Here is a 15,443-nt window from a genome sequence, read left to right on the forward strand (position 1 = left end):
TTTAAATCAAATATGTGAATAATGAAGTCAAGAAAAATCAAAACCATAAATATGGAGGGATGACTGGATGGCCCATGTGGTCTCATTCAACTCTTTGGTTCTAAATATTAGTGAAAGGAGAGTACTGATTTGCTCAAGAAATACGTGGGGTAGAAAGCACATTTAAACACCCCACATAGCCTCTTCCCTGAACTCACATGGAGGAGGATGTTTTGATCCCTCAAAAGTTTTTATTTATAAATACATTCAGAGTAAAATTACACTAGCACCCTCAAATCATAATGCCAAATCAAAATCCTGCCTGTCAAGTACATATAAATGTGTTCAGAGTACAAAATAAAGACAAGAGGAGCATTTGTAAAAACCTCCACAAAGTCTGTATTTACATCCATATATAACATAAACCACTAAACTGAAAATACAGCATAAATTAAAATGACTTCTGTGGTGTCCATAGCTCAAGAACATAAGGGTTTCACAATTAAAATAAATCAAGGTGGAAGGAAATAAATATAAATGAACATTTTGTACCAGTATACTCTGTTATTGACAATAACCAAATGAACACAGTAGTATCCCATAGTTAATACTGATGGGCAAAATCTACTTCAGAGATCAGAACTGCAATCTATAAAGCACCGCTGCATTATTTTTTTGTTATAACAGGATATGCATGGTGTTGTTGGTGGACTGTGCCTTACGGCTGCAGTTAAAAACCCCTTTCATGATACCTTCACAATGTAGGGATTTCTTCATCATGTGCCATAACATCAGAAAATGTGGGTCACATGGCTCCTTTTCCTGGTAATGTCCTACCTCTTTGCAAAATACACATTGACATATGCAGAAGGAAATGTGTGATCCAGTGCTTCCAACATTACTTCTATATGGCAAAAATATGTTTATTGTAATAATGGATCCCATGCTACAAAAGGTAGCAAAAGGCATTTCAGAATTAGATGTGGAAACTATAGCGTGTATTACAATATGGAGAAGAAAGTTGGGAAACCTCAAAAAGACTACACCACCAAAATATACGGGATTGTTCTGATAACTGTTATTGAGTATAGCTCTGGTCATCCCTATTTCCTTACAATCAGTTAAAAAAAAGGAGCACTCAGAAAAGAAACAAACAGGCAAGCAATAGTACATATTCTATAAGACTCATTGGCGAATCCGGAAAATAGATTAAACATCTTCAAAGTGTATTCATCTTTAAAAATAGGTTATAAAAGTGCTAAACTAGGGTGAAAATCTAGATTTTATGTACATATGGCTCAGCTTATGAACAGGAAAACTATTGTGTATAATTTCCTGATACACAGCACTTTGTTACATTGCCAGTTTTACAGAGACATCAAAATTACATTTTCCTTAATACACAGGAAGTAACAAAAAATACTTAAAACATCTCCAAGTTGCATATCAGAGTAAAGGGAATGTTCTTCTTTGTTTTACATTAGAAACAAAACACATTCAAGAGTGCAAAACATATTTGGGAAACCATTTTTAGTCCTGGAAATGTCTACATGTCAATCGCAAATTAAAAATAATAATAAGCTGTTGTTTAACAAGATGTTTGGAACATTCATCATGAATATGAACAACTCCTTGGCTTGTAATAAAGTTATCTTATTCAATATTTAATCAGGCACAGTGGATAAATTATTTAAATTCATCAGAACAACTTTTTTTGGATAAATGTATCAAATCAACTTCTAGCTCGACTATGCACATAGGATACAACCCATAATGGTTTTGGCAAAAATAGTGTCAGGCAAACCATAAAGGGTAGGCGATGACTTCAAAATGGGAATGTCAAAATGTTGTTCAAAATACAACCCTGAAAAGAGTTGTACTGCTGAATCTCTCATTAAGAGGTGGGCACAGAACCTCCTGCCAAAGTTGGATATATCCTTATACGTCTCAAGTTTGTACTCTGACTTGGGGAGAGATATAGAATGAAAGATGACTCACTCACGGCTAGACAGACAAGCAGCATGTGGGGAAACCCTGCTGTTATTTCGGGTCGATTCCTCCCCTTCCCCACTCACCCTCCAACTTGGAAGGTGGGTGTAATTTCCTTTGCATGCCCTCACTTTATAAATGATAGCAAGGGCCATGAGAAAGGACCCTTTGCAAAGCAGAGAGAAACATGGTAGTTCTCCTTGCTTGGTGGGAATGCAAATGGGCATTTGAAAGAAAAAAAGGCCAGAGCAGTCTAGTGTGGAAGTAAGGGTTTGCCAAATCAGCCGAGGGACAATTCTGGTTTCTAGGATGGAAACAGCTTCCAGCCTCTGCTTAGATGTTACACAAAGAGCTATGTCATTTAAACATAAAAGCATTATTTCTACTTGGAATAATTGTGAGTTGTATCAATCTTAAAGGGAATGAGTTTTGTGTGCTTTGGGGATATGTGCAAAACATGTGTGTGTGTATAAGCACATAGTTGTGATGTGTATGTTGAGCCAAAAACTAGTATATAGAAATGGATGAATAACTGAACTATAATAACTGAGCAATAGTTGAAAGTCAAAAACCATTCTGCTAGAAATCTTATACTTCCACTATAGGGAAGTAACTGTGACTGTATATCAAGGGCTCTGCAAAATCTCTCTCCTTCTTAACAGAAGAACGTCTTATTTAAACAGACTATGGTCTCTGTTTGTTCATATTCCTACCTTACTCTGAGAATATTTTAAATTGTGCACAAGATGAGTATAAAAGTACACTGTTCATTTGGAAACTTTAAAAAATGTACATAGTTTAAAGCACAAAGGAGAATTTGACAAACACCTTTCCTTATACCAAAATCTTCCAACACATTTACCTGAGGCGTAAGGATTACACACACACACACACATTTTCAGAAGTGAGATTTCTTTTCAGCAGCACTGAATGTAAAATATATATTTTATTATGAATATTTGGTCTCTCCTCATTCTAAGAAAAAATATTACTGAAGATCAGGACCTGATGAACCCCTTTACCAATTCTTCACAACCCTGTTTTGGATAATGTTGATTGTGTCCACACTGTACAAACACAAATTAGACCTTCCATAACAAAACTGTAGTGTGTGTTTTTTTTCTCTATACATAGGCAATCACAGCTTAATTTGGTAGCTTTCATCATCCATTATTCTCAAGAGACGAATTGCAAGGGAATTCAAAATTTGCATCCTCATACCTGCAATACACAAATAAAAGGTTATGTTGCAATGAGTCTCACACAACAGGTCTAAAACAAAACAGCTGGAAATTGGAAAATCGGAACTTGTGTGTAAATATATTTGTAACAGTATTGTTACAAAATATGAGAAAAACTGTACTGATGTTCCAGAAAAAAAAAACTCTTTGAGGACAAGCTACATGTTATGGCCAGCTATAGGCCTGTCACTGTAAAATCCCCATGGAAAATTTTCCACTTAACAGGACATAGTAAGACTAAATCCCAAATTCTAGTAAATAATCACAGCTGCAAAACCACCCACAGTTCCTCTCCTAAACAAGAGATTAATGTGTTATGTTATGTGGTCAAACAAGACAAATGCAGGACACAGACTTAAATATATAAGTAAAGCAACATTTCCTGGAAAGAAAGAAAATATATCAAGTATACCATGAAATATTCAGAGATCTTTAAACAAGAACATTACTTGAAATACATTAGCAAACAACCATTCAAAGTATTAAGGGAGGTGGTACACAAGGCAGACTATTAAGATAGTTAGGAAAGAAATCACTGGATCATCCAGACCATCAACCTCAAATAATTTGCTCTCTAGAAGCCCAATATGACTTCAGTTATGTGCTTTATAAAGCTTTTGGCAAATACAGTTGGCTTCATCTTGTTAACATCCTAAACAACAAACACTATTGATAAACACACAATTCTGTGATCGTTCATCAATATTCCAATAGGTTCCTTGACTACTGTTGTAATTGCGAATATGAAATTTTAGTTTATACACAACCTTTAGAAGAGAAAAAATGTAGTTTACCATTCACTGCAGTCAATCATGTTCGCTTATTATTTAGTCGATTATGTGCATTGTCCAGAAAGCTCTCATGACTTCGCTTTTGTAGTATGGTGCTAGACAAATGTTGATATGACACTGGCCTTTTTCCTGATAAAAACAATCATTGGGAGGCATTAGAAAAATACCTTGAAATAGTCATGTTGGTAGTATAAGGAACGTTTAATTTCACACAACACTCTTCTTCAAGCATTGCTTAGGTAACTAACATACATTTGTGGATGCCTTTTCTATAATAATACTTGAAATTCTTATGCAATTCACCTGGTCCAAGAAATATACTCTCTCTTAAATGCAGAAGCCTAGAATAATAATGTAGTGAATTACTTTCAGATGATGACATTTAAAAATATTGGGATCCAATATATAGCCTGGGAGTAAATGGGCTTTGAAAAAAGTTATGTGAGCTATGGATCCAAAATGGACTTAGTAAAGCTATGTTAGCTTAAAGCTCCAACCTGAAGCAGCAAAGCACCTCTAGTACAACCTGAACACCTGCAATTTCATGACATATACAAAAGAAACTCCTGGGCTCCAAGTATACAATCATGAAATCTCAGCCATCTTTCTAGTTCAACCAGTCATTTGTAGGCAGTATGATTTAAAAACTGGTGTGCAAGTTTGCATTTTTCATCCTCCCTTCCCATGCCTTTTCTCTTTAGTACCATGCAATTTAGACTGCATGCCTGTGGACAGGGACTGTCTTGTTTTTATGAACTGGATGTACTGTTTTATGGACTGTGAGGAAGAACAGAATAAAAATGGTTCATATACATAAATTTATAGGAGTGCAGAAACCACATGGGAAGGGTCTGAGAATGTGGTGAAAAAGTAATGATTGGCAATACTGTGATTTGGTGATAACACTGTATTTCCTACACAAGCTTGCTAGTAGTAAATGGTACTTGATCATACTACTTTATTGGAGTTACATATGAAGCCAAAGCAGCACAACATCTGGACCATAGATACAACAGAAAAACTGACATATCTCAAGTGATTCTATGCTATTACCGACATAAGGCAAGATGGTCCATTATCCATTATCCCAGATTGTTTTGCTCCCATGATTTTAACTGGATCTAAATCAGTAATACAGCAGTTAGCAAAATGCCAAAATCTTACAGCAGGTGGCAGCATCTGATGAAAATATTCATGGGCTGAATACTAAGAAGAAAAGTATTTTCAGCTCCAACTATAATGTCCGGGGAATTCTGGAGGAATTAAAAATGTGGCAACTGCAACTATCTGATCCATTAGGCTGAGGAAATACAGCTTCTACTTAGGATCAGCTTCTCCTTTGAATATTATCCATCCCTGCTGGCATCACCTGTCCCTTCCAATGTACCATACCACAGCCAGTATGCTTACTATTCTGAGTTTGCCCTAGATTTCAATCAAGGATGGTTCACCTTATCCTGATATTCTTTCCTATACTTAGATATGGACAGGAAGAAAGACAGCAAGAACTTCCAGGGCTGTGGGCAATAAAGCCATGCCAGGTTTTAATCCAGATTTTGAAGGAAGTACTCAAAGTGCTAAATCCTATTCTACGAAATAGGGCCAGAACATTGGATAGCTCTTTAAAGTTATGATTAATTAGCAGATTCATGCCTCCAAATACAGGAAGCATCAGCTGCTACTGGATGTCATCAGGACCCTACCTGCTACACACACATATCTAACACACATACTTTTTGTCTGGCTTTAAAGAGGGAACCAGCTTTACATTTAGAGATGGAAACAGTAAGCCTATGCTACACAACACAACCATAAATAAACAGTTGGAGTTCTTTGCATTACTGTAATTGTGCTACATCATGGCAACCAAACACAAAAATCAATGCACAGAACTGAAATCCACTACACAGCTTGGAGGCAGCTACTTTTAAAAACATAGTGCTGTCCCCAAATCCCTGACTTCTGGAAATGTGTGACTTCATGAAAGTACAAGAAATGATGCACAACCAATCCATGATTTTACCCTTTAAAAAAACTGGTGATTGGCCAAATGCCAACAAAGGAACAAGGGATGAGCTATCTCTATGTTCCAGGGAAAAGAGCAGCCTTAAGAAACCCAGAATTTTGCAATGACTATGACAATGCTGGCACATTAACTACAAACAAAAGGTAAAAGGAAAAATAAGAGTGTTTGCTCTAATCTAGGTCACAAGAAATCCAAACCTTTAAACTTAAAAAACCCACTGCCAATGCAAAAAGGTATCTTTTGAACAACCTAATTACTACTTGGATGTCATTAACTAACTGCAATTGCTCCCTCCTATGGAATCATGGTATTTATAATTTTGTGAAGTATTTAGAATTTTCTGCCAGAGCTCCAGTGCCTCTCCAATCACCTTACTTTAGGATTCCATGGGATGCAACAGACACTTAAGAGACATCAAACTACTATAACTTGGTAGTTTCAAAGAGAACAAAGGACAAGAGGAGTTAATGGCAAACTTTGGATGTCCAGTAAAAAAAAAAAAAAGCTCCCTTCCCTTATGCCAACCCTCTGCTTTGAATAAAATCAGCCTAGCAATATGGCCTTCATCCACAACCTTTGCTAGCACCAATCTTTGGTCAGCTGTATGTTACATTTCATCAGATTACACATGAATACATTGCATTTCCCACACAAAGAGGCCAATGTTAAAAAGCAGAAACTTGTTGTGATAGCCAATGTGGCACGGTAGTTATAATTTTGAACCTTGACTAAGGTGATGGTAAGTTTAAGTCTCCACTAACCCACTCACTAAATGTGGAACTTTGGTCCAGTAACTCTCTTTCAACATGAGGTAGCTTCTCACAGTATTGTCGTGAGGAAAGAAAGTAGAAAGGACAAGGACAGCCTCGTATGGCATGTCAAACTCCTTAGGGGAAAAGTGGGATACATGTGGGGGGGGGGGGGGGATTTCAGCTGTTCATATAAAGCTACAGAAAATTCTTAAGATTTCCCATATTCATTTCTATAGAAGAGCATAGGGAGTATCAAAGTCAATCAAAACCTGATGTGTTAGCAGTGACACTTTAATATTATTGAAGACTGACAGGTGGTGACTTGATCAACTAATTAACTACAGAAAGGGAAAATGTACAGCTCTTTGGATCATTTCCATGGACAACAAAACATTTATTTAGAAGTAATTTCTTCAAAATTGTGACTAAAGTATATAATGGAGAAATTAAAACAAAATAACCTATTAATTGAACATTTTAAAAAATCTATCTATATATATCTATATTCTCATAAAAAAACCCCAACTATTCTAATTTAGGGCAACATTTTAAAAGATTAGATCACATAGCAGTCTGGGGGAACATTCAAAGCAATAAAATATTTTTCTACTGGGTTATCTACTGAAAATCTAATTCTCTCTCCTATGGACAATTCACTATCTTAACTACTTGTAATCTAATTTATCAAGCTAAAATCATTATTTTGCCTCCCATTGTTGAAAGATAGTATATACCTTCTTTTGAAGAGCCTGGGAATTGGCCACTGCTCGATCCACAGGAAGCGTAAAATGGCCCAGGACCATAGGTTTCGTAAGGCTTTAGAATAGTCACTGGATTTACACCATCTACTTCAGAGGTCCTGAGCCCTTGTTTGGCTGGAAGAAAAGGAGTGACGGACTCGGTGTGTGAACATTCCTGAGATAGTAGGCCTGCATATCTGCCTGTACTATGAAATCTGCCAGCATCATTCCCTCTCCGACAGAGAAAAGAGTCAATCTGCTCCAAAGTCAAGAGATTAGGCCTCATTCTTTTGGAAGTCTGTCCATCAAATTCCAAGTTTGCATTCCCAGCAGGTCTGTTACTGACAAACTCTGTTTCTTGATTGCTTGTCCAAGCAGCTTCATTCAACGAAGTCTCAAGGGAGCCACTGATGTTGCTACTTGCTACACCTAACTGAGAAGCCAAAAATCTTGTTTTAGGATCCAGCTTTTTCCCTCTGTCCTGTATTGGAGTGTTACTAGGAGTAAGATGCATTTCATGCTTTTGTCTAGAATTATTCATGTGAATTCCAATCATTTGTGGTTTGCACGATTTTGGTGCCGAGCCGCTGGAATTCAGCCCTGAAAAAATGGATGTTTTACTCTGTAGCACAGGACACTGTTTAACCTTCTCCACATATGGGGTTTTCGAATGGGTAAGCAGAGAAGTCTTGGTTTTTCCAGAATTAAGAGGCAATGGGGTCACATCCTTACCCAAAAGACATGGTGGGCATCCAGTACGTCTGCCTTTAACAATGGCCCTATTTCTGAGGCTTTTATTAACAGTATTGGGGTTATTGGGGGGTTTATGCATCAGTCGGCGGTGCATTACTAGAACCTCTGGATATAATGTCCGATAAGTACAAAAGGGGCAGGTAATGGTTGATAAGGTGCCTCGGGAAACAGAGGTTACTAGAACATCCTGAGAAGAGCCTGTAGATAAATTTAAGGGATTCTCTTGAATTATCAGTCTGCCTTTTGAATCATCTGTTATATCACTTAGAAGCGGCATATTTGTTTTTCCTTTTAAAGCATTGATATAAAGCATGGTTTCTGGTGACACAGAAATCCTTTTCTCAGTCCTATCAACAATATTGTTTGTTTGAAGTTCCACTGCATTTTTTTCCAATTTTATGTTTTCAAGGGAAGGAAGTGACGAGCCTGCATTTGAACCATCACACTCTGTACCTTTGTTTGTATCCTGAGTTATATTTTTCAGTGCACTCTGAAAGGCGGAGAGCATTGCCTTCTTCTGTTTTACTGGCGGGCCTTCTTTGGAGTCTTTGGCACCTTGGAGGAGTCTTTTCAGATTTTTGGTTTCTGGAGCACGCCTGCTCCCTGGTAAGAAGCCCATCTCCCGAGAAGGTAACAACCCTTTGCTGTCATTTTTCCCATCGGCTAGAGCTTCTCCATGCTTATCCTTGTGATGTCTCTCCAAATGATATCGCAAAGATGTTTTCTGGGCTGCTGCATACTCACAAAATTCACATTTATATGGTTTTTCACCTGAAAGATTATGAACCAGAAATTAGAAGTGTTACATTATTCTTCAATAAAACTATGAAAATAATTGTTATACTTTAGTTCCTAACTTCTACTAAATGTAACAGGGAGATTGGCATTTTCCCCAAAGCTAGAAATAACTTTGTGGCTGATAGCTTTGGTGCAGAATGCTTCATCTAATAACATAGACACATTTTGCCATATGGCACGTGAGGAAGGTTAAATACAAGCATCTAATTCAGATAAACAAGTGGCAAATACTCCAAATATTCTTATCAAGCAGGCTTAAAACAAGCCTTTGGACCAACAAGTGACAATTTACTGTCCAGCCATAAAGATGGAATACAGGCTTTGAGCTCTTTGCTTCAAGTGACATGGAAAAGATGATGCTAATATCAGAACTGGTATGGAATTGATCCAAAATCTCCAAATGCTTCCATTTCTGGATATCAGCTCCAGGCAGCCTTAAAAAACACCAGAAGAGCACCCCAAGATGGTGTTTTTAAAGGCTGTCATCAGGGCCCATTGAAATCTGATTGTATACAATCAGATGCCTACGGAGGTCCAAGTGACTTACTCCCAACCAGATATTCACAGGATGACAACTTTCTTATTGTTCCAGCCACTCAATTTTCAAGGATCCTTTGCAGATTCTAAAGATTCACACATGAATCAGAATATATGAGGTTTAAAGCCAGTCTGGCCAAATGTCAGGAATTCTGGGAGCTGAACTCCAAAGCACCTGGAGGAGCAAAGATTGGGAGCCACAGATCCAAAGCATCCACATTGCTTTACCTGTGTGAGTTCTGAGATGAATATTGAGGTAATAATTGGAACGGAAACACTTCCCGCAATAGCTGCATTCTCTTGAAGCCCCGAGGTTTTTAACTTTTGCTCTTTCCGTGCCATCTTCATTTTTATCTTTAGATTTGGAGGGAGGGTGAGAGAACAAAAAGGAAAAAAATATCATAAAAGCTTCCAATATATTTTGCAATAAATACATAAATAAACAATATATAAACACATGCCTGCAGAATGATTGAGTGATTGAAGTCTGCTAGAAAGGCCCAGTGAGAGTAATATTATGAGAACAGTCTTTTTACTGTAGCATACCAACTGGGGGATATTTTCCCCTTCATAGGTTGACCAGTGCCATCAATGGTGCTTTGTTGGCACCACATAAAAAGGTGACTTACTACAATAGCATTTAGGGACAAACTGATTTCAACCAAATCTGTTTCAACCCATTTCAAACTGGCAAGTTAAACAAGACAGATGGTTTAATATACCCTTAATATTCTAATTAAAATACTCTTGTTGTTTTTAAATGTTTCAAACTTTTAAACATGGATTTCATTGTATGCTGCCCTGAGCTCTTAGGATATAAGGTGAGATATAGAAGTGGAGCCCCGGTGGCGAAGTGCGTTAAAGCACTGAGCTGGAGACCGAAAGATCCCAGGTTCAAACCCTGGGAGCGGCGGGAGCGGCCGCTGTTAGCTCCAGCTCCTGCCAACCTAGCAATTCGAAAACATGCCAATGTGAGTAGATCAATAGGTACCGCTCCGGCGGGAAGGTAACAGCGCTCCATGTAGTCATGCCGGCCACATGACCTTGGAGGTGTCTACGGACAACGCCGGCTCTTCGGCTTAGAAATGGAGATGAGCACCAACCCCCAGAGTCAGACATGACTGGACTTAACGTCAGGGGAAACCTTTACCTTTACTTATATAAAATTAACTATAGTCAGTAGACATTAGCACATTCTGTGGACAACATATCGATCACATGCTTTCCTTGAATCCTTCATAACCCAGTCAAGGCAGTGTTATCACACTCTAAACCAGTGATTCTCAAACTGTAGGTCCCCAGATATTTTGGCCTTCAACTCCCAGAAATCCTAACAGCTGGTAAACTGGCTGGTATTTCTGGGAGTTGTAGGCCAAAACATCTGGGGACCCACAGGTTGAGAACCACTGCTCTAAACAGTTTATGCTTCACACAAGTAAGCTAATTTGGAGTTTGAAACTACAAGAATAATAGTTTGTAAGAACTATGCATCATTCCTCCAGAACTGCACAGCCTTTTTATAACCAAAAAGAACATTTCCGTTTAATCACATGATGCACAGTCATTTTAGATTTTTAAGAAAATATATTTCTACATCTCTTTAATATGTGTTTAAACCCTGAGTATGTAGGTGGTCTCACTAAAATAGCCCTGATGCAACATTCTTCAAAGCATTTGGGAAGGGTTGTAGAAATTGTGGGATCTGTCAGTGGAGAGCTGCTATGTTTCCCTTGTTCCAAATATTCTACAATCCTAAAATATTTGAGGATTTAGAAAATTACAGAGGAGTAATTTAATTAAAAACAAAATAGAAGTTGCTACACACAAACATGCCACTGTTTAAAAACAAAGTTGAATTTTGATTTTTTTACAGAACTAAAAAAAGTCAACCCCCCCCCCTTTAGTACTGCTTGCAAACAAGACTCAGGAATTATTTCAATACATGTATGTATGTATGTATGTATGTATGATACATTCAAAAACGTGGCTTAGTTTTTGAAGACGCACATTTCTATAGCCCACAACTGGAGTTACTGGTTTACAGGGACTATTCCATCCTCTCTTTCCTATCCTGGAAAGCTGGTAATTCTTCCTGTGCCTGTAAATTGTTTCTAACTTATGGTGAACCTAGAACCTATCATGGGGGTTTCTGGGGCTGAGAATGTGTGATTTGCCCAGTGTCACCCAGTTTTCTAGGTCTACCAGGGATTTCAACCCTAGTTTCCAAATCATAGTCCACCTTTCAAACTGCTAATCAACACTGGCCTCCTATACAGGAAATCTGTTTTTCCCATACAAAGAGGTGTGTGAAGTGGGAGAGTATATAGAGTCTCGTTCATCCAACATAAAGGGGGGCTGGCAGAACATTGGATAAGCGAAAATGCTGGATAATAAGGGGGAATTCAGGAAGTCTATTAAATGTCAAATTATGTTATGATTTTACAAATTAAGCACCAAAACATGTTTTACAACAAATCGAGAGAAAATGCAGTTCAATATACGACAATGTTATATAGAAATTACTGTATTTACAAATTTAGCACCAAAACATCACAATGTATTGAAAACACTGACTAATAAAAGGCAGACTGCGTTGGATAATACAGAACATTGGATAAGCAAAGGTTGGATAAGCGAGACTCTACTGTACGTATGGAATAACCTTATCGGCCCCATTACTCTCAGCTGAAACTATGACAACAAAAATCACTAAAAAAAAAAATGCAAAGCTAGCTTATAAAAGTTACAAACCCAAAACGATTCACTTAACAATCTGAAACAAGCCCACTGAACTATCTTTTTAAAGCAGGAAGTATTGACTATATACTTTCTAGACCAGGGGTCCCCAAACTTTTAAAACAGGGGGCCATTTCACGATCCTTCGGACCGCTGGAGGGCCGGACTATAGTTGGCCACCGAGCAGTAATAAATAATAATAATAATAATAATAATAATAATAATAATAACAGTAATAAAAAAGAGGGTTGGAAGAGACCCTTTGGATCATTGAGTCCAATCCCCTTCTGCCTTTGTGCACCGAAAGCAAAGCACCCCTGACAGATGACCACCCAGCCTCAATGTTAATAATAATAATAATAATAATAATAATAATAATAAAGAGGGTTGGAAGAGACCCCTTGGGCCATTTAGCCCAACCCCCTTTTGCCTTTGTGCACCAAAAGCACAACCAAAGCACCCCTGACAGATGGCCACCCAGCCTCAGTGTTAATACAGTAGAGTCTCACTTATCCAAGCCTCACTTATCCAAGTTTCTGGATTATCCAAGCCATTTTTATAGTCAATGTTTTCAACATATGATATTTTGGTGCTAAATTCGCAAATACAGTAATTACTACATAGCATTACTGCGTATTGAACTGCTTTTTCTGTCAAATTTGTTGTATAACATGATGTTTTGGTGCTTAATTTGTAAAATCATAACCTAATTTGATGTTTAATAGGCTTTTCCTTAATCCCTCCTTATTATCCAAGATATTTGCTTATCCAAGCTTCTGCCGGCCCGTTTAGCTTGGATAAGTGAGATTCTACTGTAATAACAATAATACAGTAGAGTCTCATTTATCCAACATAAACGGGCCGGCAGAATGTTGGATAAGCGAATTTGTTGGATAATAAGGTTAGCACTATCATCATCATCATCATCATCATCATCATCATTTAATTACTTATTAATCGCCCTCCATCTAAGATGCTCTAGGCAATTTACAAGATAAAATTGTAAAGGATAAAAATACATACATACAAATATTGATAAAACTATGTAGTCATTGCTACTAAAATACCCCTTCTTGATGCATGGACATTGAAAAGAGAAGAAGGAAGGAAGGCACATCATCAATTTTCTATCTTGACCATTTCATTTACCAATAGTCCCTTGTGTACGCCTTCCCCAGTACTTTAATGGGAACGATAATAATAATAATAATAATAATAATAATAATAATAATAATAATATATTATTATTATTATTATTATTATTATTAATATTAATATAATAATAATAATAATAATTATTATTATTATTATTATAATATAACGATAGCTCTGGTATCTACCTCTTCCTGATGGTACTGACACAACTTGCACTTTTGGCCCAGTTCTTTTTGGAGCCAACCCAAGATTTTATCATTATATTTATTGTATGTGACCTTATTTGTTTTATTGCCGATTGACTTGTTTTATTGCTATGTTTTTATATTGTCTGATGTCTGGCCTTGGCCCCATGTAAGCCGCCCCGAGTCCCTTCGGGGAGATGGGGCGGGGTATAAAAATAAAATTATTATTATTATTATTATTATTAAGGAAAAGCCTATGAAACATCAAATTAAGTTATGATTTTACAAATTAAGCAGCAAGACATCATGTTTTACAACAAATTTGACAGAAAAAGTAGTTCAATACACAGTAATGCTATGTAGTAATTACTGTATTTACGAATTTAGCACCAAAATATCATGATGCATTGAAAACATTGAATACAAAAATGCGTTGGATAATCCAGAATGTTGGATAAGCAAGTGTTGGATAAGTGAGACTCTACTGTAATAATAATAATAATAATAATAATAATAATAATAATAATAACAATAACACCAACAAAGAGGGTTGGAAGAGACCCCTTGGGCCATTTAGTCCAATCCCCTTCTGCCTCTGTGCACCAAAAGCACAAGCAAAGCATCCCTGACAGATGGCCACCCAGCCTCAATGTTATTATTATTAATAATAATAATAATAATCCAGCATATCTATCTTGTTTGCTGTGTCATAATAAAATAATAATAATAATAATAATAATAATAATAATAATAATAATAATAATAATAAGGGTTGTAAGAGAAGAAGAGACCCCTTGGGTCATTTAGCCCAACCCCCTTCTGCCCTTGTGCCGGATAAATAGCTTCGAAGGGCCGCATCCGGCCCCTGGGCCTTAGTTTGGGGACCCCTGTTCTAGACAAACCATTTTTGGTCAAAATAAGATTTTTTTAAAAAAAAATCTATCTGTTTACATATTGTAACCTGTAAATGAAGATTGCATGTTTCACAATAATATGTGAATTCTTCAATTTTGGGAACATTTTTTAAAGTGTTGAATTAAGGAAAGAAAAACTTATCATACCAAAGTCTATCTCTAGATACTGAAATGCCTGCCCCATTGCTATGCTTGCTGGTAAATGATGGGAAGAGTCTGAAGCCCAGTTCTTTTCTTAAAGTAGTGCCCAAGTTACGGACAAGAAAGGTTCAGTCGGTTTGTTCTTAAGTTAAATTTGTATGTAAGTCAAAACAGATATAATTTATAAGCGTAACTCCATATGGTTAAGCATAGGGAAGGGTTACCACCCCCGGTGGTGTTTGTTTCACCTCACCTCACTTTCTGTCCCTGTGATAATTGGATTTTTTTTTTAAAAAAAAATGCTTGTTCTGGAAATAAGGATTGGTGAGAAAGCTTCAGTGGAGACACCCTTTCCCCATGAGAACTCTTTCAGGAGTGAATTTCCCTTCTGGAGGGCTACATTTCTCACTTCTTATTGTCTCACCCCCGTTCTTAACTATGAGTCATTAATACGTTGAATGTTTGTAGCTCGGGGTCTGCCTGTACTTAGTAATTACTATAACTTAGATCTATATAATAAGATTCAAGGAGGAAACCTTTGTTTTCTTTTAAAGTGATTTTCATTTCAATTGATATTCATTTGGTCAATTCCAAAGAATAAAATGTTTCGGCCATGAAAGCCTTTGACCACACACAAAAAATATTATTTTTTCAAATAAGCAATTTCCAGGATTTACCACTAGAGAGCAGCAACCATAGTCTTATT

The 15,443-nt window shown here is 37.0% G+C and overlaps 1 protein-coding gene across 2 annotated transcripts in view; it reads right to left on the reverse strand.

Moving 5' to 3' along the window:
- Positions 1–210: 210 nt before the first annotated feature.
- The window catches only part of znf217 (zinc finger protein 217), a 39,092-nt gene continuing 23,859 nt past the window's right edge, over positions 211–15,443 (reverse strand). For both annotated transcript variants that reach the window (XM_003223993.4, XM_062978941.1), the window contains exons 3-6: positions 9,835–9,960; positions 7,513–9,042; positions 4,004–4,129; positions 211–3,189 (exon numbers count right to left, since the gene is read on the reverse strand). In XM_003223993.4, coding sequence (XP_003224041.2) covers positions 4,020–4,129; positions 7,513–9,042; positions 9,835–9,960 — 1,766 coding nt within the window. In that variant the 3' untranslated portion in view covers positions 211–3,189; positions 4,004–4,019. The remainder of the gene's footprint in view (positions 3,190–4,003; positions 4,130–7,512; positions 9,043–9,834; positions 9,961–15,443) is intronic.

The sequence above is a fragment of the Anolis carolinensis genome, chromosome 4 (assembly GCF_035594765.1).
Source record: "Anolis carolinensis isolate JA03-04 chromosome 4, rAnoCar3.1.pri, whole genome shotgun sequence".
Taxonomy (NCBI): domain Eukaryota; kingdom Metazoa; phylum Chordata; class Lepidosauria; order Squamata; family Dactyloidae; genus Anolis; species Anolis carolinensis.